Raw genomic sequence first — 24,934 nt, 5'->3', positions numbered from 1 at the left:
CTGGGGATGTAGCTTAGTGATAAAGAGCCCTGGGTTTAATCCCTGGTACAAAAAAACAATAAACAAAACCACTTCCATATTGAAAATAGAACAAAATAGAATAAATAGCTGGAAAGCTTAAAGACCTTTATTTTTAATTCCAGTTCCCTCTCAGGGTTTATATCAGTTATTAACTCTCTCTATAACTCATGCTTCCCATTTTACAACAGGATTGGTTATGCCCACTGGGTATACAGCTCACAGAATTGTACAGAGCATCAAATAAATAATGCGTAAAATGCTTTGTCAACTCTAAGAAGCCAGGCAAGCTAAACCTCTGGCTGCTGCTGCTGCTTGTCATTAAAAGCCAGCTCTCTGTGGCTCTTTCACACTACAAGATCAGCAGCTCATAGCTGTCACAACATGGAGAGTCCTTTGTTCATTCAACAAATATTTACTGTGCCAGGCACTGGGAGAGAACAAAGGAGTGTTACTGGGGCACATGATGGAGAAACCTCTGATAAGATAAAACACACAAGGGGCTTTGCGCTTTGGATACAGCTTCTCTCTTTCATTACTCTTCTGTCCTTGGAAGAGAGCATAAAGGAAGCAGTGGGAATGCAAAGATCTGATGGCATACCGGCCCTTGAAACCAACTCTTCAGCTGGGTTTAAACCCCTTTGCAGGATAAATGGACCACTAGGGGCTGCAGAGAGAAACTCCTGCTGCTAAGAATACCAAGGCCCTTTGGATGAAAAACTAGACAAATGTCTCCAGGAACCAGCCCTAGAAGGGCTCTAACTCCATATGAAGACTGAGGTCAAATAAGAATGGAGATATCCCCTCTAAGTTTAAAGATGAAATCATGGTTAGCTGAAAATGTGCATTTCAACTACTACATTTAGTAAGGCAAGTGCAAATCGTACCTCTAAGTCATATTCTATTTTATAGCTAATTCTATTCATCAGTATACAGAGCCCTTGATATCGTTTTTTAAGTATTTTTTTTCTTGCAGTGCTGGGGATTAAAATCCAGTCCTCATGTGTGCCAGGTGAGCACCCCAGCCCAGCACTTGATAATTTAGAGTTCAGTGTTTCTCTTAAAGAGATCTATTTTGCCACTTGCTAAATGACTAGTTCTGCCATTTAGAGGATGCACCACACCTCCTAGCCTCTGAAGGCAGCGTACACAGATTTAGTGCTGCTCTTTTAAGTTATGCATATTTATCCTGCTAACAAAAGTTTTCTTTGAAAACTAAAAATTGTCCTGCTGGGGAGAATGTGCCTTCTGTTTGTGTGCTGGCTGTCTCAGGTACACACGCCCATGTGCAATGCAGTGGACAGGCAAGGCTCTCCTGGAGACAGGCTGTGTTCCGCTTCACTCCTTGCACGCCTAGCCATCCACAGGCCATAGTGCACGTGGGTGGTGCGTGTTCATGAAAGTGCACTCTGCCCTGAATGCACCTAGATGAATTCCTCAAAATGACAAGCTGGGGCATCAACCCAGGGCACTCCCTCTCTCTTTTTTCCAAGCTGGCAGCAGATGAGCAGCAGCATGCACGCCACTTGGGGGTAGGCTCTATGCTGTGTGCTTGTACATGCTGGTCCACTTTATCGCCTAGGAAGCCTATGAGGTCAGTACAATCAGTACCTCCATTTACTAGACAGCCAAATGGAGGCAGAGGAAGGTGAAGCTATTTGCTCCAAGGCACAAAGCCAAGATCTACAACCAAGCAGCCTGGCTCCTGGGTTCTTACTAGGCTGCATCTTATAATGACATGATGAACCAAGAATAACAGGTATCATTTATTTATATTATTATTTACTACTCTAATAGAGCAGGTAGAAATTCTTAATCTCTTGTTCCATGCCACATACTATACAGACAAATCTCATATATAATCTTCCCAGCTGTCCCTTCTGTATTCTGGTCATACGGTCATTGAAGACAGCAGATCAGAGTCTTGACCACAGCAACCTGCTCAAGGTCACAGAGCAATATGTATGTCTGGGATTGGAGACCAGGGCTTTATGACTCCAAAGCCCACCTTCACTGTCACTTATTATGCAGGAGGATTCCTGTCTCCTTCTCCCCTATAACTCTCATCACAGTGGGAAGTTTCTGAACTCTTTATTGTCACTCGTTCCAGAATCCCTGATATTAGGTAACTGGGGGACATAAACACAGAGAGCCAGCAGTGATTGAATTTTTAGTTTCAAAACAGAGTTTCTGTTCAACTAAACAGCAGACACCGCCACAGAGTAGAAAACCAGGGCACCTTAAAATCATCATAGTTCAGTAAAACCTCAGCCAGAAACCACTGAGTTTCCAAGTCCTATTAATAACAGAATAAGCAAGAGAAGAACTAAGAGGAAACATGGGTAATACAGTCGGTCCCTCGGTCCCTCCGTCCCTCGGAGTTGGTGGGAAGGGTGCAGACAGCAGCAGGCTGGGTACAGGCCCCCCTCCGTTCTCTCAGGCTGTGTCACCTCATATCTAATGACTTCACTGCTTTGGGTCTCTGATGCTCCTTCTGAAAGCAAGATGAAGAGGTCATGACCCCATTTTGTAAGGAAGTTCAGATGACGTAATCTAACAAGAGTGCTTAAAGGAACTTAGTTTGCAAATAAAAGGCGCTGCTGTTGCCTTGATCAGATCTACAGGATGCCCTGCAGACCTACCCTGAAGGAGAAAGAGTTGGCTCTCATTTCCCCAAATCGACATCCTGGTCTATCTTTAGTGAAGTTTTACAGAAAGTTCTTCACCCTGACAACTTACAAATCCTTCTGTATGGGAAGCTATATGTTGAAGTAAATGTTGATTTCATTCATCTAATCTCTACTAATAGAAATACAAAGAATTTATTAATAGCCTAGTGACAAAGAGGTTAGGGTCTGGGCTCCAGCTGTTATTTACTACTGAAATGACCTTGGATAAGAGATTTAACTTTCCCTGTCACATTTTACTCTTAAAACAGACAACAGCATCATCTAATTCAGTATTGTTATGACAATTAAGTAAAGTGGATTAGTCTGGAAGTCTGATACACAGTCAGCAATCAGCAAATATCTCTTGTTAAGATCTCAGAAGGAAAGTAGCAAAAGGGACACATCTTGCAAATCTTTCATGTATAAATTTAAGAGATATCCCAAATAAGTATTCTGCTGAAAAGAATGTAGGAACTGGGGCTAGGGCTGGGGGTCAGTGGTAGAGTACTCGCCTAGCACACATGAAGAACTGGGCTTGATCCTGGACACCACATAAAAACAAAATAAAGGTTATTGTGTCCACCTACAAGTAAAAAACAAATAAAAAAGAAAAAAAAAGAATGTAGGAGCAAAATGTCAATACTAAAAAATTAAAATAATTGAAACAATGAGCTATAAACAAAACCAACTATTCATATGGTTGTTTTCTCTCTCTCTCTCTCTCTCTCTCTCTCTCTCTCTCTCTCTCAGAAGCTAGGAACTGAGCCCAGGGCCTCGGGTATGGTAGGCAAGTACTCTACCAAGTTACATCTCTACCTCCAACTTCTAATGTTATTTTTAAAAAGGTATCTAAAACTTACAAAATTCACAAAAAGCCTAGAAAACAAGAAAAGTGCATAAAATATACATGCTAAAAATAACAGATAGAATAGGTAAACAGAAATGTCAGCTCCAAAGGTCCTCAAGTTTGTTCCAGGTGTGTTCCAGCCACCAGAAGGGACTGCCAAGGATTGCTAGGAGGCAGCTAGGTCATCCAAGGTTAAGTACTTATTAAATTACTTTTTCCTAGTTCTAGTTTCACAAGCAATTTGAAGAAATAAATTTCCTTAGATATTGTGACACTGAATATTAATGACTGGAAAGTAAAATGCACACAGAAAAAGCACAGCAATATTGAGGAACCCATCAAAAAGTTCACGCAGCTGGGTGCAGTGTCACACACCTGTAATCCCAGTGGCTTGGGAGGTTGAGGTAGGAGGATCTCAAGTTCAAAGCCAGCCTCAGAAAAAGTGAGGTGCTAAGCAATTCTGTGAGACCCTGCCTCTAAAATAAATATGAAATAGGGCTGGAGATGTGGCTCAGTGGTCGAGTGCCCCTGAGTTCAATCCCTGGTATCCCAAAACAAATCAAAACAAAACAAAAAAACTCTACCCTTGCTGTTCCCCTGCCTGGGTCACCTTCCACCAGACATCTGCAAAACTCATGCTATTCAAATGGCATCTCCTCGGGAACATCTTCCTTGACCCCCCTGTCTAAAACACCTCACCACCTTCAGTAGGTCTACTTTTCTTTCTGACAGTGACAACCACCAGCATTATGCTTCATTACCTTTTGTGTATGGCAGGGTGGGGAGGGAGGTGCTGGGGGTCGAACCCAGGGATGCTCTACCATTGAATTATATACCTAGCCCTTTTTATTTTATTTTATTTTATTTTATTTTGTTCTGAGAAAGAATCTTGTTAACTTGATGAGGCTGGCCTCTAAGTTGCAATCCTCTGACTTAGCCTCCCAAGTTGGCATGTGGCCACCAAGCCCAGCTCAGGGTCCATTTCCAGTGCTTGGCATGGGGTAAAGGCTCAAGATAGATCTGTTAAATAATCAATGAGTAAATATATTTCCAGAAGGCAGACAGAATATTCAGATAGTCCAGAGATATGCATGTGAATATGCATAGATAGGATGAGAGGAGAAGCAACAGAAGGTGAGGCTGGAGTCTCTTTTCTAGAAGGCATCAACAACTTGAACTCTTCTTATTATTATCTTGCCATCGTAATCTTCATGTTATCAATAAAAGCTGACACCAGACATTTTCACATTTTTTTTTCCTTATAAGGCTGGGGATTAAACCTAGGACCTCATTGCATGCTAGAAAGCACTACACCATTGAGCTATAGCCCTAACCCTTCTTCTAGACTTTTAACATTACTGCTAATACTTGTCCTAAAGTGTGGATATCCAGATTCAAAGGATAAGCTGCAGGGAGAGGGCATGAATGGCTTTGGCAACACAGAATCGTAGTTTGAAGTTATGGTATCTAAATATCTAATACCTCTTAGAATTTTGTAAATGGAACCAAGAAAGTGAAAGAAAACAACATCAAGTAGAAGCTCAAATATTCCAATAGAGGTGCTGGTGGATCCTTCCATTCAACTTCAGGTGAGTCGGGGAGATGAGGGATTTTCTATACTTTAAGTTAAAAAAATAAGTGACTGAAGAGCTAGTGCATACTGGGACATAAAATGGTAAGACAAGCTGGATGTGGTGGCACACACCTGTAACCCTAGTGCCTCAGGAGGTTGAAGTTCAAGGCCATTCTTAGAAAATAAAAAATATAGCTTAGTGGTACAGCACCCCTGGTTCCATCCCTAGTACCAAAAACAAATAAGATATAACACCAACCAAAAACAGTGAGACAAGACCAGCACAGAAACAGGCAAACAGAAGTCGGACAGAGCACATAGCACAGGAAGGACAGATTTGAGGGTGGTCATCAATACTGAGTTCACATCGGGAATGGCTGTCACCCATGGGGTCTTCCTATGTCCCAGACATCTGAGCTACACACTTGGGATGTGGCATGGCTTCTGATTTCTGCTTTTTTTTTTTTTTTTTGGTGGTGGTGGTACTGGGGATTGAGCCTGGGCTTTGCACATGTTAGACACACCTGCCACCCCTGAGCTAAGTCCTCTGCACTCCTGTCTCTAATGGTTACCCTGGGGGGAAAAAACAAGATAGGTAGAATGAGGAAGAAGCTACAGAGTAGCAGGTCAGCTCAGAGACAGACTCCTGGGGGTTCAAGATCCAACAACAGAATCCTCTTCAGAAGAGCAGAAAGAGGATCATGGTGGCACTCACCTGTGATCCCAGCAACTCGGGAGACTGATGCAGGAGGACCACAAGTTCAAAGCCAGCCTCAGCAAAAGTGAGGCCCTAAACAACTCAATGAGACCCTGTCTCAAAATGAAATATTAAAAAGGGCTGGGGATGTGACTCAGTGGTTGAGTGCCCCAGGTTCAATCCCTGGTGTGTGTGTGTGTATATATAAAAGAAGAGTAGAAAGATGATTCCTGTAGACATTATGCTACTTGAAGTTCTTGCTACTTCAAGTATCCCTTGATGAGCCCTGATCTTCTCCTGCCCTTGACTCTGCTTTTCTAGCTAATTCCAAGCCCGAGCCTCCTGCTGCTGCAGCAGCATTCCTCTTCACACATGGTAAAGGGCACCGGCCTCACCGAAGGGGAGCGCCAAGCCCCATCCTTTGTTTTCACTTTTGGAGTTTTTGTTAAATTGACTTAAATATAGAAAAGATGACTTCATTCTTTATTAAGAATCTTATGAAATCAACTTAATTTCTGGCAGAGAAAAGCAAATGGGTGATAGCGTTTTCTCCTTTTAAAAGGAACAGTTATGTAACCAGCCCCCGTGGAGCAGCCAGGCTGAAGTCAACAGAAGACGGAGACCGCCCTGCTTCTCTCTACCAGTCAGGATGACAGCTCGGGGTCCCCACACACTTACTTCTCATACAGCCTCTGTCCTCGCATGAACGCCTTCACCTCATTATCCAGCGGGAAGGTGCCATCGTCCTTTCTAAAGCGGTAGAAGAGTTTGACATCCTTGAACTCCTTATGCTCGTCACACACTGAAACACAACATGTACAGAGAGGCAAATGAGGAAAACGAATCACTCTGTATTTAATTACTCAAGTGATGTAAGTTGCTAAGTAAGAATCATTTCATTTCCTAATTCTGCAAGCACACAAATGGCTACTGTACGGGTAAATACATGCACAGCATTTAGCACGATACCTGGTACACAGTAAGTGCTCAGTTTGACTAGCTATCATCATCATCATCATTATTATCTATTAAGAGGTTCACAAAACTCATCATTTATTCTACAGACTCTTCTTAAGATGATATTAAGGCAGACATTAGCCTCAAAGAATGCACAATCTAGTGAGACAAAGAGAAATGACAGCATGGAGCTAAAACATGGTGTGACAGGGCCATGAAGGGGAGAGGAGAGTCAGGCACAGTAGTGCATGCCTGTAATCCCAGGGGGAGGCTGAGACAGAAGGATCACAGGTTTGAGGCCAGCCTCAACATGTTCAAATGCAGCCTGGGCAACTTAGTTAAGACCCTGTCTCAAAAAACAAAACGAGCTAGGGATGAAGCTCACTGGTAAAGCAACCCTGTTTTTGATCCCCAGTACTGGGAAAAAACCAAACAAACAAAAAGGAGGTAAAGAGAGACCAGTGCCTAGGAGCCCAGGACTCCAACTTTGGGAAAAGGAGAGCCCAGGGCCCCAACTTTGGGGAAACAAAGCTCCCTTGAAAAGTCTGTACATGGAAATCTGAAGAGTAAGTAGTAACTGGGCAAAAAGGAGGAGGCTTGGTATCCCAGCCCGGAGAAGAGGAGCACATCCATGGGTCCAAACGAGGCTGAGAGATTTCAAAATGTGTTCATGAGGGTTAACTGAACCATTGAGAGAAATGGCAAAAACGTAAACAACCTGGATCTTCATCAACAGAGGAATGGATAAGTGTATGATAGCAGCAAAATGAACAGATATACTACCAACATGAGTGAATCTCATAGTGTATTGATTGAGTCACAGAAGAATAAACATGCATCCTTATAATGGCTCAAAACACTTAAAACAACATGACAAGCTACTTAAGAGATGTATACATAGAAAGGAAAAGTATAAAAAAGTACATGGAAATAAGCCAATACCTCTTGGCAGGAGGACAGAAATGCAACTGGGAAGAGGTACACAAAAGACAACTTAAAGTAAAATATGCATTTCTTTTTTCTTTTTTGCATTTCTTAAATTCATGAAAGATTTAGCCCTATTTTTCTTCTCAAGTCACCTTGACTGTAGCCACCTCACTCACCATGATGAATAATGCCCCGGTCTGCTAATTTCTGCATGAGCTTAATTGCTGTCTCTCTATCAGAAGCCTCTTTGTGTTCAATCAGCCAGTCAATCAATTCTTTTGCAACAAAACAGTTTGGGTAGGTTTTGAGATGATGTCGTCTATCTTTAATGACCTTTTCTTCATGCAGCCTGAGTCTAGAAAAAACAATGAACAATTTACTTTAGGAATTTGGAAGACCACATGAATAATTAAACCAATCCCAGAGAGAAGTTAACAAAACAGAAGCTCTAAATGCATCAGAGTAGTACTAAAATATCTTCATGTCAGTTGGTGATTTCCATACTGTCAGAGCTCAAAGGCTCCAGGAGGTGATTCCACCCTGAGATCTAGAGATGATACAGGTAAATGTGAGAAGAAAAAAACACAAGGCCAACCTACAACTCTCCAGCTATTCAGGAGATCAAAGAAAGCTCTCTTATCTTCTACTTTACCTTATTCCCTTCCTCTTTCTCCCTCTACCTCTGGTGTTATTGGTTCAACCCACAAATAAAAACTCTAGAAACTTATTGAAACAAGGTACTCTCTCTCCATCACAAATTGCTCAGGGTCCACCATAATTTCACTCCTCCATTCATACAACAAATACTCATGAGTGACTGCCACCTGCCTTTTAGGAACTTTGAGGCAGCAGATTCATGCATCAGAAAATAGAGAAGAAATAAAAGGCTGAGGCAAGGAGGATCCTAAGTTTGAGACCAACTTGGATAACACAGTGAGAACTTGTCTCAAAATTAAAATAAATAAATAAATAAAAAGGGTTGGGGATGTGACTCTGTAGTGAAGCTCCCCTGGGTTCAATTCCTGGTACCCAAAAAAGATGGGGGAGGGAAATGTTTCAAACAATTTTGAGCACTGAATTCAGAAGTTCATAAAACCAACTGTTGTGATTAGGATAGGAAGTATCCCCAGAAGCTACTGTCAATGCAGGAACATTCAGAGGTAAAATGATTGGATTATGAGAACTATAAACTAATAATTCCACCCTAGTTTAAATGGACTGACTGGTGGTAACTGTAGGCAGGGGAGGCATGACTGGAGGAGGGAGGTCACCAGGGGTCTGCCCTGGAAGGGTGCATCTTCCCCGGGCTCCTTCCCCTCTCTTCCTTTGCCTCCCAGTTGCCATGAGCTGAGCTGCTCTTCTCTGCTAGGCCCTTCCGCCATGATGTTCTGCCTCACCTTGAGCCCAGAGCAATGGAGTCTGAGGTCCATGGACTGAGACCTCTAAAAGCCTGAGCCCCAAATAAACTTTTCCATCTCTAAGTCATTCTTGTCAGGTATTTTGGTCACAGCAATGCAAAAGCTAAGACACTGCCTAACCTTGATTTAATTACACGAACTAATACATTCCTTTATGCTTAAGTAAGTTTAATTAGGTATCTAATACCAAAATCATCCTAAAACATCCTTCAGGTGAATGGTTTAATGGCTTTGTGGCATTGAAAGTTACAAAACTGGTGCATTTAGAGCTATCTGATCCTGCACCCAGTTGTCCCAGAACTTCCTAGAGTCAGATACAAGGTCTTTCATTCTCTGGTCTCCTCCTGTGTTCTGCTGTCATGCAAATCACTGTCCTTGTTCCTGAACTCCAACAGTTCCCTTAATCTCCTGCTTCTGTTCTGCCAGGGTCCACTAAGCTAGCTGGTGTAAAAATATTTATGTAGAACTCAAAGATTTTGAGCAAAAGCTTGATATGAACATCTAGGAATAAAGAGAACAAGCACGTCATGCACGGAATGTATGACATCTATTTTGGTCACTAAAAGGTTGTTTTGTGTACTTTATTACTGATCCTCGACTAAGGGCTAAAAAACTGAGAGTAAATGTTAATTGTGCTTAATTACTTCACAATGCTCTATCATTTGTAAATTCCATATTTTAAAAAATATTTTTTTTTTTAGCTGTAGATGGACACAATATCTTTATTTTGTTTATTTAGTTTGTTTATATGGTGCCGGGGATTGAACTCAGTGCCTCACACATGCCCGGCAAGCACTCTGCCACTGAGCTACAGCTTCAGCACCCCACCATTTGTAAATTTCTATCATCTAAAAACTAGAAGTCCAGACATATTAGTAAGACTGGCTACAGAAAGGGCACAGCAATAAATCTATTAGAAAAAGAGATGAGGGTGTCAGTAATATTAGGAAAACATCAAAGAGGAGGAATTTAGTAGGCCCAGAAAATATGCTTATAAAATAGTAGTGGTGGAATAGCATTGCCAGATTTAAGCAGGAAAAAAATCCAGGAAACTCAGTTAAATCTGAATTTCAGAGAAACAACAAATTTTCATACAAACATTCCAAATGTTACATGAGACCTACTTATAATAATAAAAAAAAAACCCTATTATTCACTGGATCTTCAATTAAAATTCTACTAAGTACCCTGCATATTATCTGGGATGTGTCTTATTAAACATGGAAGCTGGTATATTAGGATGTTAGAGGGCACTCTTGTGTCTTCAGGGCTTTCTCCTCAAGGGAAGCTACTTGTGAAAGTTATGTAGAGTACTTGACTCATCATGTTTATCTGATTCTTCCAGAAAATACTTTGGTCCATGTGCTTGAGGCCAGACCACAGATTTCATGTGCTGAGGACAGGGTAGGAAATACAAACTGTAGATTATAAATTATAAAGCGGGTGGAGTGAAATCAAACCACAGAATCTTATTCAGCCAAATAGCTGGGTATTATGGCATGGGCCTGTAATCTCAGTGACTCTGGAAGCTGAGGCAGGAGATCAGGCTCTCTAACTTAGAGAGACCCCGTCTCAAAATGAAAAATAGGGTTGGGGATGTAGCTCAGTGGTAGAACACTCCTGAGTTCAATCCCCAGTACTAGGAGAAAAAATATGCAATTAGATTTTACTGCTTTCCTTCTTTGGCCACTTTTAGCCAAAATTTTGCTATGCTTTACTTTTTAAATTATCTGGCTTAATGTTTCCCTCCTGGGTACCAGAGATTGAACCCAGGGTGTTCTACCACTGACCTACATCCCTATCCCTTTTTTTGAAACAGAGTCTATACTAAGTTGCTAAGGCTGGCCTGGAACTTGCAATCCTCCTACCTCAGCCTCCCAAATTGCTGGGATTAGAGGCATGCACCACCACACTGAAGCCAGAATTAGACAGGCAGATAGGCAAGGGTCAGATCTAGAGAATGGAGGAATTGAAATGTTAATTCCTTCAGAGCCCTTCCTCTACCCTATCAAAATAACCAGCCACAACTTCAATCTGTTGCTAAAGTAACCTGTCCCAGGAATTGCCCCTCCCCACAGGGAGTTATAAAGTCGTCAATTAATAGTGTCCTGGGAGCTCCAGGCGGACCTTCCCCTATCCATCTGCTTCTCACCTTTTGGCCATCCCACTAGGCATCTCCTGGCCTAGTCATGAACAGGAAGGAGAAAGATAGAGGGAAGACAGCAGGAGAACAAGGAAGCCTAGGACACATAAAAAAGACAGAACACCTCGCTTCTTGGGATACCAGGATACCAGCTATGGCCCCCTCCTCCCTCCTGGGAGAAGCCTATTACCCTTTTTAAATAAGCCCTGCTTTATATGCTTGCCTCAGCATGCTTCTCTAATGTTATACTTCAACACGTGGGGAGCAGGACTCATCACCAGTAACTGGCGGTATCAATACCAGGTCTTAACTCTATAACGTTTTAAAAACATCAGCTAAGGAAAAAAAAGAAAAGAAAGAAATTCTGGGAGTGACCAGGGAAGGCAAAGTGGGCTCTCACTGCTTAGGAAAAAAGAAAATCAAAAACAGGAAAACCTGAGTTTTCTGTCTTCTGATTCAGGGCTAGTAGAAAAGGCAGTGGAATGTAGCTTAGGAGGAGCTGGGTTCAATCCCCAACAACACACACACACACACAGACACACACACACACACACACACACACACAAAAGAAAGAAAAGAAAAATTAATTCAGGTTGGGCACCTTTCTGTAATCCCAGAGAATCAGGAGGCTAAAGCAGGAAAATCACAAGTTCAAGGCCAACCTTGGCAATTTAGCAAGACCCTGTCTTAAAATAAAAGTAAAAAGGACTGGGATGTAGCTCAGTGGTAGACATCCAGGGTTCAATCCCCACTGGGTGGAGAGAAGCTCAAGGTGGGGAAATAACATTTTTTTTTAAACATCAGAAATTTATTAGTTGCTCAAAACATTACATTGATATTGACATATATATCATACATTTGATTCAAATGGGTTATGAATTCTTATTATTCCCACGTGTACAGACTGCAGGATCACATTGGTTATACAGCCACGTTTATACATACTGCCATACTAGTGTCTCTTGTATTCTGCTGCCCTTCCCATCCCCTTCCTATCCCCTCTCCCCTCCCCTCATTTTGAGATAACCTAGAAACGGGTCAAAGAGGTGTCATCTGTCTTACGTTAGAACAGATACTAGGGAAAAAAGAACATATCCAAAGACGGACAGAGCTGCTTGTGTTAAACATAAACATAAACATGATGAAAAAAAAAAAAGAGCTATGCAAAATTGAATAACAATTCACAAAAATTAAAAAAGGAAGAGATCATGCAATAGATTAAATAAGAATCTAGTCTAAAAGAAAACAATTTAGGAAACCGAAAGAAATGACCCTATTCTGATTTAAAAAAAAAAAAAAAAAACAACTGAAAAGAACATGAGTTCAGTAAAATAAGAACTCAAAGATGAAATCATTATGAAAAGAAATTTTTAGGGAAAAAAAACTGCAGTAAGATCATCATTGTCAAATGAATGAATTACAAACTGCAAGGACAAACAAATTACATAGCTAAAAATTGAAATTCTGATTGAAAAAAAGACTTTAATAAAAGAAGGAGGAAAAAACAAAGAAATTAAAGCAGGTAGAAATATATATTTTAACTACAAAATTAATTCCTAATATTTGCTCAGTATACTCAAGTTTCAGCAACCAACTCAAATAGCCACCTTCATATTAGATCTACGGAAAGTTTGGGTATTTCAAGAAAAAAAAAAGAGACTGTCCAAGTATTTCTTGGCAAGCTGATGAGGCTCAGTTCTTTCTTGCAATAGGTCATGTTTTAGTTATGGGATGATGTTTCTGGAGGTATAGACCCAGAAGACCCCTGGGAAACCATTCCACATAGCTCTTTGTTCTTTTCTGGGCACACAGGTTTAACCCCCAAGTGTCATTTCAGCAAAACAAAGACTTGGATTGTCAGTAATTCTGTGACAATCAACTTCCAAGCATTGGAGTTCTACGCGTCGGTAAAACAGAGATACTGGTGCCCAACTATGTGCTAGGCACAGCTGAAACTTCTTCATGGGCATTGATCCTCGTGACAACTCCTGAAGGCAGGTAATTCTAAACTACAAATGGTACCCATGTAGAGCTGTAATTATTAGTAAAAAAAATAAATGGGCCCTAATTAAAAAAAAAAAAAAGTTCACATAAGTGTGCTGAAGTCATCACATGAATCCTTCTAATTAATTCGGTGACAATGACGATGAGTAATTTGTTTAACATGCACAGAGTGGCAGAATGCAAAACATTAATTCTTAGACATGATGTCTGTCAGGAATCCAAGAATAATGAAGACCAATTTACTTAGAAATTGAAATGTGGAATAAGCTTCCATATAATTTGGAGGAGGAGGAATAAGTTATGAGCCAAGAGAGGAGTTTTAGCTCCTGTAAAGTTTCCAAATTAAAAAATTATTAGGTAGTGTTTATCTTTAAATACTACAGAACAGAGCCTTTCAGTTACTGTCCTTTCACGACCCCTGAGCTTGGAGCCCTTCTGGAGAAGTCTCTATGCCTACTGACTCCCACCCTGCAGTGGGACAGGGGTGGCACACTCCCCCTTCTGCCCCACCAGACCCTGGTACTTTTCCATGTTTACAAAAACTGAGCAGAAATAAGATGAAAGAGAAAGAATTTTTAGATCCTGGATATTGGCTATATGAACACTGATATTTTTAGACAAGTTACCAGGGGTTAAAAGTGCTCAATAACTGTGCTACCATCTTTTTTCTTTTATAGTCAGAAACACAGAATTCTGAAAATGAGCACTGAAATTTGCATATCACAAACTGGGTGTGGTAGTGCACACCAGTAATCCCAAGTATTCAGGAGACTGAGGCAAAAATGATCATGAGTTCAAGGCCAGCCTGGGCAATTTGGTATTGCCCCGTCTCAAAAATCAAAAAAAAAAAAGGGCTCAGGATGTAGCTCAGTGATTGATAGAGCATTTGCCTAGCATGTGCAAGGCCCTGGATTCCATCCCCAGTACTGCAAAAATTAAATTAAATTAAAAACTATATCTCCGCTTTTTAGAGTAATTGATTTCTCAAGGTTTACTACTAGGGCTGGGATGTAGCTCAGTGGTAAAGTGATTGCCAAAGTTTTGCTTCTTATCATTTGTTTTAAAAAGAAAAACATTTCCTTTTACTTGAACTAAACTTCTTTCTTTCAAATTTTCACAACTTTTCAAAACCTGAAAATACATATCTCAAAGAAAGGGAGAGAGTAGCCTTGTTGGAAAAGACAAATTTCTACAGAGCACAGCCTCTCATGAATAGCACTCTTTAGTGCTCAGAACACATGCTCATTTGTCTGCATAGGGCAGGATCTAAGTGGAAGTGCCCTTGACCTCTGGTGGTCCCTGTACACATGCACAGGGTACAAGATCCTCCCCAGTCCAGCTTACAGTAATAAGTACAGCAAGCCCAAAGACCCCTTGCCAGATTTAAACCAGAGTTGAGGTTTTCATACTCTATGCCATGGCACATTTTCTTCCAGTGAAAACTTCCCCAAACAGCAAATCAAGAGCAAGATAGGGTGCTCTGATTAAGAGGCAGCTCTGCTGTGCAATCCACAGCATTGAAGCCAGAATTAGACACGCAAGGGTCAGATCCAGAGGATGGAGGAATTGAATTGCTAATTCCTTCAGAGCCCTTCCTCCACCCTTATCAAGATAACCTGCCCCTGCTCCAACCTGTTGCTAAAGTAACCTGTCTCAGGGATTGTCCCTCCCCATAGGAGTTGTTAATTACGCCCGATTCCTGCCCAGATAACTCCAATTTGGCTCCTCCAGACCCACGTGCTTCTCACCTTTTGACCATGGCACCTGAGCATCTCCTGGGACTAGTCACACACACAGGAAGGAGAGAGATAAGGGGAAAAGGGAAGAGGAGAACAAAGGTCTAGGACACATAAAAAAGGCAAAACACCCTGGCTTCTTGGGATACCAGGATCCCAGCTATGGCCCCCTTCTCCCTTCTGGGAGAAGTCTGACACCCCTTTTTAAATAAACCCTGCTTTATATGCTTTCGTTTCTCTAATGTTACACTTCAACCTGTGAGGGAGCAGGACTCGTCACCGGTAACCGGCAGTATCAGTATTCCCTGGTGTTCTAACACACCCTCCACAGCCCCAGAATACCTAGAATTTGTGGAACAAAGGTTAAAAAGAAAAGAGAAGAAACTGAGGAAGTCGAGGAAACCTGACCATTACGAATGAGGCGCAGTGGCCCACACCTGTAATCCCCGCAGCTCCGGGAAGCTGAGGCAGGAGGATCTCAAGTTCAAAGTCTCAGCAAAACGTGAGACACCAAGCAATTCAGTGAGACTGTCTCTAAGTAAATTACAAAATAGGGCTGGGGATGTGGCTCGGTGGTCGAATGCACCTGAGTTCAATCCTGGTACCAAAAAAAAAAAAGGAATGAGAAAATGGCTGGGGGAGGGGGCAGCACAGAGAAGCTAAGAAAGGGAGACAAGGTCGCTGAAGCTTCCAACAAGGGGTGGTCAGGGACAGCAGGCTCTGGAGTGCCTTGGCTCCTTAGAGGGTTCCAGTTTCTCTTTGGAGCCTTGTGCACCTTTTAATAACCAGGACACAACCCTGCCCCTCAGATGGCTGAGTAAGCCTTGACTCCCTAGATCCAAAATTCACAGTACCCAGGCTCCAAGCAGCCCCTCCTCTCACCCCAGGCCCCTCTGAGGCTCCCTTGCCTTGCCTCTTTCTCACTTCTCGGACACTCTTGATTCTCCACGCCTTGAGCTCCTGAGGACACCATGCTTTAGAATACGCCCTCTTCCCACCTTCAGCAATTCAAAAAAACCCTACCAGCTCTTCAAGGGTCAGCTTTCCAAGGGCACCTCCTCTGTGAACATTTCCCCACACCAGGAAGCAGCCTTCTTTCCTCCATTCTCCTACAAGGTATTTTAGTGCCACTAGTAGAGCTTTCATCCCAACCTATTACAGATATATGTGATCATGGACAGTAGGGGACAATTGCTTATTTATTGTTGCAATTCCAGTGCACAGCAAATGGTAGGGGACCAATCCTAGATGGGAAAATCAGTTAGCACATACTATACTCTCAGCACTGTGGGAAGCATAGACAAAATAGTCTTTGGACTAACAGAGTCCAAAGCAACCCATACTCAACACACTGGGGAGAAAACCCAACTCTGTTTTAATGGCATTTTTGTTGTTGTTGTTGTTGTTGTTATACCGGGGATTGAACTCAGGGACACTTGACCCCTGAGCTGCATCCCAGCCCTATTTTGTATTTTATTTAGAGACAGGGTCTCACTGAGTTGTTCATGGCCACACTAAATTGCTGAGGCTGGCTTGGAACTGGAGATCCTCCTGCCTCAGCTTCTGAAGCCATTGGGATTACAGACATGCGCTACCACACTCAGTTTAGCTGCATTTTCAATCCCACTGGTCATGGAATTTAAATCAAAAAAAAGAAAAGAGGAGGGCATGGTAGTGCACACCTGTAATCCCAGTGGTTCAGAAAGCTGAGGCAGGAGAATCACAATTTAGAGGCCAGCCTCAGCAACTTAGTGAGACCCTAAGCAACTTAACAATACCCTGTCTCAAAACAAATTATAAAAAGAACTGGGGATATGGCTCAATCGTTAATGCACCCCTGGTTTTAATCCCAGTACAAAAAGGAAGGAAGGAGAGAAAGAAAGAAAGGAAGAAAGGAAGAAAGGAAGAAAGGAAGAAAGAAAGAAAAGAAAGAAAGAAAGAAAGAAAGAAAGAAAGAAAGAAAGAAAGAAAGAAAGAAAGAAAGAAAGAAAGACCAAACCCCACCATTCCATCCTTCATCTCAGTCAGTTGGTTCACAGGCTTTAGATTCAAGGTGATTCTGTAATGTTCTATTCCGGTCTAGCTAACCAGCTGCTAAAATTGCATCAGACAATTTCCTCTTTCAGCCCTAGGAGAACAAACATTACTGAGTGCAGGGTGTTAATAATACCTACAAAATCACTGTCCATCTGATAAGAAATGTGGAAACTGTTTTTCAAAAAATAGCTCACAGAGAACTGCAGCAGGCTGCAGGACCCAGAAAACAGAGGAGAGACTGAAAGCACATATTCTCATTTAAAAACAGTGTCATAAATCTCAGCCAAAGTCAACATTTTGAGTTAAGAACCCAGCAAACAGAACAGAGAGCCTTGTGATGTGGGCAACAGCCCCAACACAGGTGTGCCTTAAGCCAAAGCTATTGTCCTTTCCACATGTTCTGCCACAGCCAGTAAGTGTCCTTGGGGACCTGAGAACCCAGAGAAAGTCACTCTAAGTCACTATCCTTGAAAGGCTCTGAGACTAAAAGGACAAATGAAATTTAACACAACTGCATTACCTTTAGGATTTATTTTATAATTAAAAATTTAAATTATCAAAATAAATTCTCATAGGAGAGAAAATTCAACACATACTAAATGAAAATTAAAAGCCTCCTTCCTGGATTATTGAAGCCAGTAAACTGGCAATAAACTGATCATTGTTGAAGCTAGCTGACAGGAAAGTGTGCTTATGTATACTGTAGTATCTACTTTGATATGACATTTTCCTTGCTCTCCACCTTCCCAAAAAAACCTGATATTAATCGTTGCTTATGTAATTCTGCAGAAATCTGCTACATATACACACACATATGGTTTGATAAGTATATTTTTATATGAAATAGGATCATAATGCACATTTTGTAGTATTGCTTCAAGAAACTACTTGAATGCTCCCAGCCTGACCAGAACAATAGAATCCGGACAGGAATGGGAAGGAAAGAGTATAGAACTGTAAACAGAGCATGTGTGACTCTGGTGAATCAGAAGGAACTGGTCTGGGACTACACACACACACACACACACACACACACACACACACTAACTCACTCACTCACAACAGGCTAAAAGTGGCAGTACCCACTTCGCTTATTTATTTAGCACACAGGGGGACTCTACCACTGAGTTCTGTCTCCAGCCTTTTTTTAATTTTGTTTTTTTTTTTTTTTTTTTTTTTTTTTTTTTGAGACAGGGCCTCATTAAATTGCCCAGGCTGGCCTCAGATTTGCCATCCTCCTGCCTCCGCCTTCTGAGCTGCTGGGAATTCACGTGTGTGCCACCATGCCCAGCTGCAGTTCACTGTTGTAAAAAATGTTCATGCCAAACATTCCACTAGCAAATCCTTTTCAGGAGGTTGTAGGCAATTGTTCTGTGAATGAAGAACAAAGCCAGAATCAAAGTTCTACACCAATTCCTTCTAGGGAGCGTGTGAAGTCGACACAAAGCAAAATCCCCTGTGAGCTGTGTCAGGTCATGGCAATGCATCGAGATGGCAAACACACCCAGGAAGGAATTTTTATTCCAAATCTCATATATCACATAATCCCTTCTAAATCATGATGAAGGAGTATCAGCAGCCAAAATAACAGTAATATGCTGCATCTGGATGGAGCCATACACCACCAGAGCTGAGCCTCACAGGAAGGCAATGTCAGGCTCATCTGATAGATAAAGAAGGGAGTTCAAAAAAGTTAAGAGACTTGATCAAGTCACATTTTAATAATAAGAGATCGGGACTTGAACCCAGATCTTCTGATTGCTATGTTTAAAGAGCTTTCAGGTCATCAACTATTTGGTGGTAGGAGCATCTGTTTGGAGCAGTGCTCAAAGAAGAAACATTCTAGGTATGTCCAACTGCCATAATAAAAGTGAGAACTTATGCAATTTACACATCACAGACAATGCCACCAATATACAGGTCAAACTCAACAGAAATGCCTACAAAAGAAGTCATCCCCCTGTCCTCACGTTTGCATCCAGAGGATGTCATATGATTAACATGACACTCCAGGGGGCAGGAAATGGGCAGAGGATTAGACCGTTCAGAGAGTAGGTCAGTTCATGTGAGACATCTGCTTCTCCATGATGTTTGCCTGAAGGCTTGTGAGGCCTTTCTAATCTCTGACCTCATTCTTGAGATAAGAGGGAAAATACAGGGTCAGGATGGGAAGTTCTTTAGGTCAGCTTTCTTTATCGTGGGTTAAACCTGTGATTTTCACTTATTCTTTCTCCACGTGAGCTCTTTCTCAAGAGCTCTCTCCTTCTGAAGAAACAAAAGCGCACCATATCTCCAGGTCTGATCTGTCCTCTGATGAGTCAGAAGAAATGTGCTCTTCCTGCTCATGAAGCACCTTTCCAAGAAGCACCAAGAATTTCTGTTTTACAAACAGGCCATTATTTGTCTACACACCTCGCCCAGGAGCATTGGGCCTCTAATTGCCTTCTTATAGGAGAAAAAACAAGTCCAGAATGGTTCGGAGAACTTGCTGAAGACATGGCGTGACTCACAGGACCAATACTGGTTACAGTGTCCATCAGCCCCGGCTGTCTTGGTAAAGGACCGGGCGGCGTTCTCCACTCTTGGCCCCTGTCCCTGTTGTCCCTCTCTGTCATGAAGGGATGCTTGTCCTGACTTCTACAAACACAGGGTGAACTATGTTCTCTTAGAGCAGGGTTTCCCAAACAGCAGGATACACTGTATCCCTCCCTTCACACGGGATCCCAAGATCTGACAGTGAGCCAATAAATGGTGCTGCTCAGGTGACAACGCAACTGGGGGAGAAGAAAACTAAAGTTCCCAGGTAGGTCTAAGGGGCTCAGTTACATTCGTTAGCAAATTAACTTCTGTCCTCCTCATTCACTATTAATTATTCACACAGAAGCAGTGCTATGGAGCTGGAGAGCCAGGGTTCAAATACAACTTCCATCCATTATTCCCTCTAACTTTGGACACTAGAGTTCAGTGTCCCTTCTTGGTGACTGGACTTTCTCATCTTTAAAATGGGAATAATAAAGCATGACTCATAGGATTATAGTGAGGAATAAATGACAAACTATGTAGAATTCTCAGCACACAAGAAGATCTCAATAAATATCAACTCCCATTACAGTTATTATTATGTAATATATATTTAATTGTCTTTTTTGCTGCAAGCATATAGAAGTCCCTAAATATGCATTTTGGTGATTTTGCAAAACAAATGTAGTCATGAATCAGGGAAAAATCAGGGTGGGCTAGTAATTACTGAAGAGTCTGGCCTCTTTTGATAAAGAATTAGAAAGACAGCCCTGCTAATGGAGTGGCGGGTTAAATCCAGGGCACTGGAGGTGAGGGACTCCTTGCTCACTCCCTACAAATAGGTTGAGACCCTCTCTTCCTTGACACTTGCTAGAGCCAACCTCATCTCTTCTTTTTTTGGAGGTACTGAAAACTGGGGGCATTCTACCACTGAGTAACATCCCCCACCCCTTTTATTTTTTATTTTGAGATGGGGTCTTGCTACCTTGCCTAGGTTAGCCTCAAAATAAGACAGCAATGCTCCTGTCTTAGCCTCCAGAGTCACTGAGATTATAGACCTACACCACTACACCGGAGGCTCAACCTCACTCTTCTCTGAAAACCAAATTGATAATTAAAGTCACTTAAGTGTTTTAACTGGAAAGAACTGGCAGGCAAATCCAGATCACGCCTTCCCTCATATTGGTTTTTACAGAAGGGAAAACTGAGATTTAGAGAAGTTTGGTGACTTGCTCAAGTTTTCCCAGCTGGAACTTAAACCGTGGTGGCACCCAGAATACACTCATTCTTCTTCTTTTTTTAAAAAATATTTATTTTTCTAGTTTTAGGTGGACACAATATCTTTATTTCATTTTTTTTTAATGTGGTGCTGAGAATCGAACCCAGAGCCTCACACGTGCTAGGCGAGCGCGCTACCACTTGAGCCACATCTCCAGCCCCAGAACACACTCATTCTTCAGCAACATGCTGCCTCCCAACCAAACATTTAGTGATGGAAACTGGAAACCTCTTCCCAGAGAAGACAGTACCTCAGGGACTATTTTAGACAAAGGAAAATAAATAGAAAGATCAAGTACAAAATATCATCAAATACCCAAAATATTGTCCAATACATCCCACCACTACCACCATGAAATCTGAAAAACACAGGCAAGATGATCTGGATTGTCAGCACTAGAATTACCTCAAGGGCTGGTTGAAACAAGGCTGGAGGAGGGGGGACACTGGGGACACAGCCTACTTTTCTAATTCAATAGGTCTGGGTGGGCCCAAGAATATGCGTGCCTGAGTGAGGCAGATTAGGGACCACACTTTTGCATATCACTGGGTTGGGATCTAACAGAGCCAACAGTTGTGTTGAGGAGTCAACAGAATAAAAGAATAATGGGACCCAGGTGAGAGGCTGAGCTCAGAGAGTGGCAAGTTCAAGGCCAGCCTGGGCAACTTTGCAAGGCCCCTGTCTCAAAATAAAAATAAAAAAGGGCTGAGGTTGTACCTCAGCAGTAGAGCACTCCAGGGGGCAATTCCCACTACCAAAAAAAAAAAAAAAGAAAGAAAAAAGAAAAACAGCAGCCTCAGAAGAATAATGGGAAATGACAGGAAGGAGGGAAGCAAGGTGAAGTTGAGCAAGTAAATCTAAGCCAGGCAGGGTGTGGTCAAGGACACACCCTCCCCACCCTGCCGGCTTCCGGGAACCGAAGTACCCCTCTCTGAGAATCAGAACCTGTGGCCCAAGGCCCATAGATCAGTGAACTCAACTCAGAACCAGGTTTATCCTGCTTTTAGGTCCCTTCCTTTTAAATGCATTTCCCTCCTGCTTGCTTCTTCTTTGGGCAGTGGCCTGGCCTTTCCTTCCAATAAAAAGGCATAAAGGTTTTTGTTTGTTTGTTTGTTTTTAAGACAGTGTTTTAAAAATTGTTGTGTAATTATTAAGACAGTTCTCTGGCTGAGGAACATAAGCTCACTCCTATACAAGGTGAATAGTTAATCAGCTGGTTTAACTAATGGCAGGTATTGCACCTTTTCCCATTTTGACAGGGGAAAATTAAAATAGGAAGGCTCTTCATTTAGAAGGCAGGAGCTGTCCCACTGGAAAGCAAAGATGAACACAGCGGAAGCCAGGCTCAGGAAGTTGCCCTGACCGTGGTCCATAAGTGGGCAGAAGAGAAGGAGTCAGGTAGAGTGTCATTTCTGGGAGGAGTCAGGACACCTAAGCCACAGTGTGTGCAGTTTTTATCTAGGTACCTGAGCAGTCTCTTGGCATCTAGATTGGTCTCTCCAGTCAGGACCCAATTCATTTCCTGATCTGGAAAATGAGGAAGCTGACTCCATGTATCTCTTTCAACCCATAACTTCTGTGTTTTCACAGACACCCTGATGAGCCTCCAGGGTAAATTCTCACAGGATCAAAATAGAACAGAGAGTTTTGGGCACATTTTGTACTGAAAAGATCAACCACAAACCACAGGGCCAGGAAACACAGAACAGCAAATTTCATTTCCTTTGGGCTTCCAAACAAGGATGAGCGTATTAAAGGGAATCTTGTGCTAAGCATGCTGTGCAAACACCGTGTAGGGTTACCATCGTCTATTTTCAGCTCCCAGGACAGATGCTGAGGCTGCCAGAGTGACACTGGCTTTGGGTTTTGCACATTTTTTTCACGATAATGCACAAGGTTTCTCAGGATTTAAAAATATTCTGAGTCTTCAAAAGTGTTATCGGTGACATCTGTATCTATACTAAAGGTGGCTTTTGGGTAAGGAGCTTGTAAAAAATATTTCTCAACCAACATACATTTATTGACTCCCAACTGCATACCAGGCATAGCTTAAAAAACTGTTTATGATAGGCTAGTTTCTGTAGTTTGAGGGCAATGGAACTGAAACAGGTGTTGTTTTTTCCACATGAAATGTGTACTCCGTATAGAGGCAGTATATACTATATACTATATACAGTATATGTGTCTCCAAAATAGGTAAAAATCTATCCCACATTATTTTTTTCCTATTTCTTTTCTCTGTCTTAGCCAAATGTCTCACCTTCTGCCTCTGTCTCTAAATGAATGGTTTTTTGTTTGTTTTGTTTTTGTTTGTTTTTAATCTTTGCTACTGGGGATTAGACTCAGGGGCACTTGAACACTGAGTCACATCCCCAGCCGTTTTTATTTTTTCTTTGAGACAGGGTCTCACTAACTCGCTTAGGGCCTCACTGAGTTGCTGAGGCTGCTCTCAAACTTGTGATCTGCCTGCCTCAACCTCCAAAGTCATTAGAAACACAGGTGTGCACCATTGCGCTCGACTTCTAGACTTCTGTTTCCTTTTGAGGACATTTTCTTCCTTTTTTTTTTTAATTTTTTTTTCTTTAGTTGTAGATGGACACAATCACTTTATTTTATTTTTTTTTTTGTGGTGTTGAGGATCGAACCCAGTGACTTAATGTGCTAGGCAAGCGCTCTACCACTGAGCCACAACCCCAGCCCCTTGGAGGACATGTTCTTATGTCACCAAATTCAAGTTCACTTCAACCTCCTTCCATTGTACCATCCTTCATCTAGCCAGCAGGATGCAATTTCCAATAGGATCTATTTTCTCCAGTGCTCATTTTTACCCATGTACTGTTTCGTATTGCTTTACACTTCTTTGCGCTAATTCTCTCTTCAACTATATTACAATTTTTTTCCTTTTTCATATTTTGCCAGAGCATCTGGGATAGGGCTAAATGACACCAAATAAAAGGGGTGGGGTGTCCATCTTTATTTAACGCTGACCAGAAACAACAGCACGGTACAGAATGCACAACTCTAGTCCTAGTGTTGGCCCTCTGGCACCTGTACACCCTCTTCCAGGTTGAACACAGCCAGCAGCACTTCTAGTGGTTTCTGCCATTGCTTTTCTATGCAGACGCAGTCTCAGGACCACCTGAATGTTGGTCTGGTTCCCTGGGAGAGGAGATGTTAAAATGGCTTTCTTGAGGAAGAGCTGGACTTTTCCAGAGTACACACAGCAGGGGGCCGAGCTTTTGCTGGAGCTCTATCTACTGTCTGGACAGGTGGGGCTCGGGCTGGTGGACAGGGCCTTCTGGGTGTCAACTGATAGCTCAGAGTTCAGCAAGGGAGTCAGACAAGGAGACAGGAAAGAAACTGGCAGAAGACCTCAGTATCTGTCAGCCCCGAGGACAAGGAGCCCAAACTGAAGGCACCTGTGGTCACTGAAGTTCGGTGAGACAGAGGCATCAGTGTAGAGGCAGCCCTCTGTGAAAGGGTGACAGTACCCATAAAAGAGGAACCCAAGGGTGTCAGTGCCGGGTGGGGACACACACTTCCAAACACTAAGAACCAAAACTTTTGGTCACAGGAAGACCTGTTGAGAAGATCTAAAAGACAAGAGAGAGATGATTAACCCCTGCGTACAGAGGAGGTTTTCTCTGGTGATTGAAATCAGTTGCTAATAGCTTGCACATGGCAATGCTGTGTACACCACCCAGAACTTAATGTTTCTCACCACCACTCAACTGTTTTTGGTACCTGGGATTGAACCCAGAGGTGCTCTACCACTGAGCTGCAGTCCCAGTTGAAGGTTACCTATCAGTCCTCTTGCCCCACCCTAAATTCCTCCCATTACCTGGCCTTGTCTGCAAAAAGAACTCTTCCATGACCTAGCTCTGCTACACATTATAAAAACCAGACCCTCTTGGGAGCCAGCTGCCGCCCACCCCACCCCCTGCACCTGCAACCAAGATGTGCCTCTCCAGGGATGAATAAACCATCGCTGCTCCATGAGGTCTCCCTCCATTTCCTTTTTCTTTTTGTATTTCCTTTCCTGTGCTTTCACCAGTCCCTTTTATTTTCTATTTTGAGATAAGATAAGCTCTGAAGTTGCTTAAGGTCCC

The 24,934-nt window shown here is 42.3% G+C and overlaps 1 protein-coding gene across 3 annotated transcripts in view; it reads right to left on the bottom strand.

Moving 5' to 3' along the window:
• Positions 1-24,934, bottom strand: part of Deptor (DEP domain containing MTOR interacting protein) — a 140,534-nt gene that overhangs the window by 88,337 nt on the left and 27,263 nt on the right. For all 3 annotated transcript variants that reach the window (XM_076835418.2, XM_076835417.2, XM_076835416.2), the window contains exons 2-3: positions 7,865-8,043; positions 6,483-6,606 (exon numbers count right to left, since the gene is read on the bottom strand). In XM_076835418.2, coding sequence (XP_076691533.1) covers positions 6,483-6,606; positions 7,865-8,043 — 303 coding nt within the window. The remainder of the gene's footprint in view (positions 1-6,482; positions 6,607-7,864; positions 8,044-24,934) is intronic.

Source organism: Callospermophilus lateralis, chromosome 16 (genome assembly GCF_048772815.1).
Source record: "Callospermophilus lateralis isolate mCalLat2 chromosome 16, mCalLat2.hap1, whole genome shotgun sequence".
Taxonomy (NCBI): Eukaryota; Metazoa; Chordata; class Mammalia; order Rodentia; family Sciuridae; genus Callospermophilus; species Callospermophilus lateralis.
This window is presented reverse-complemented; position numbering and strand designations above follow the sequence as displayed.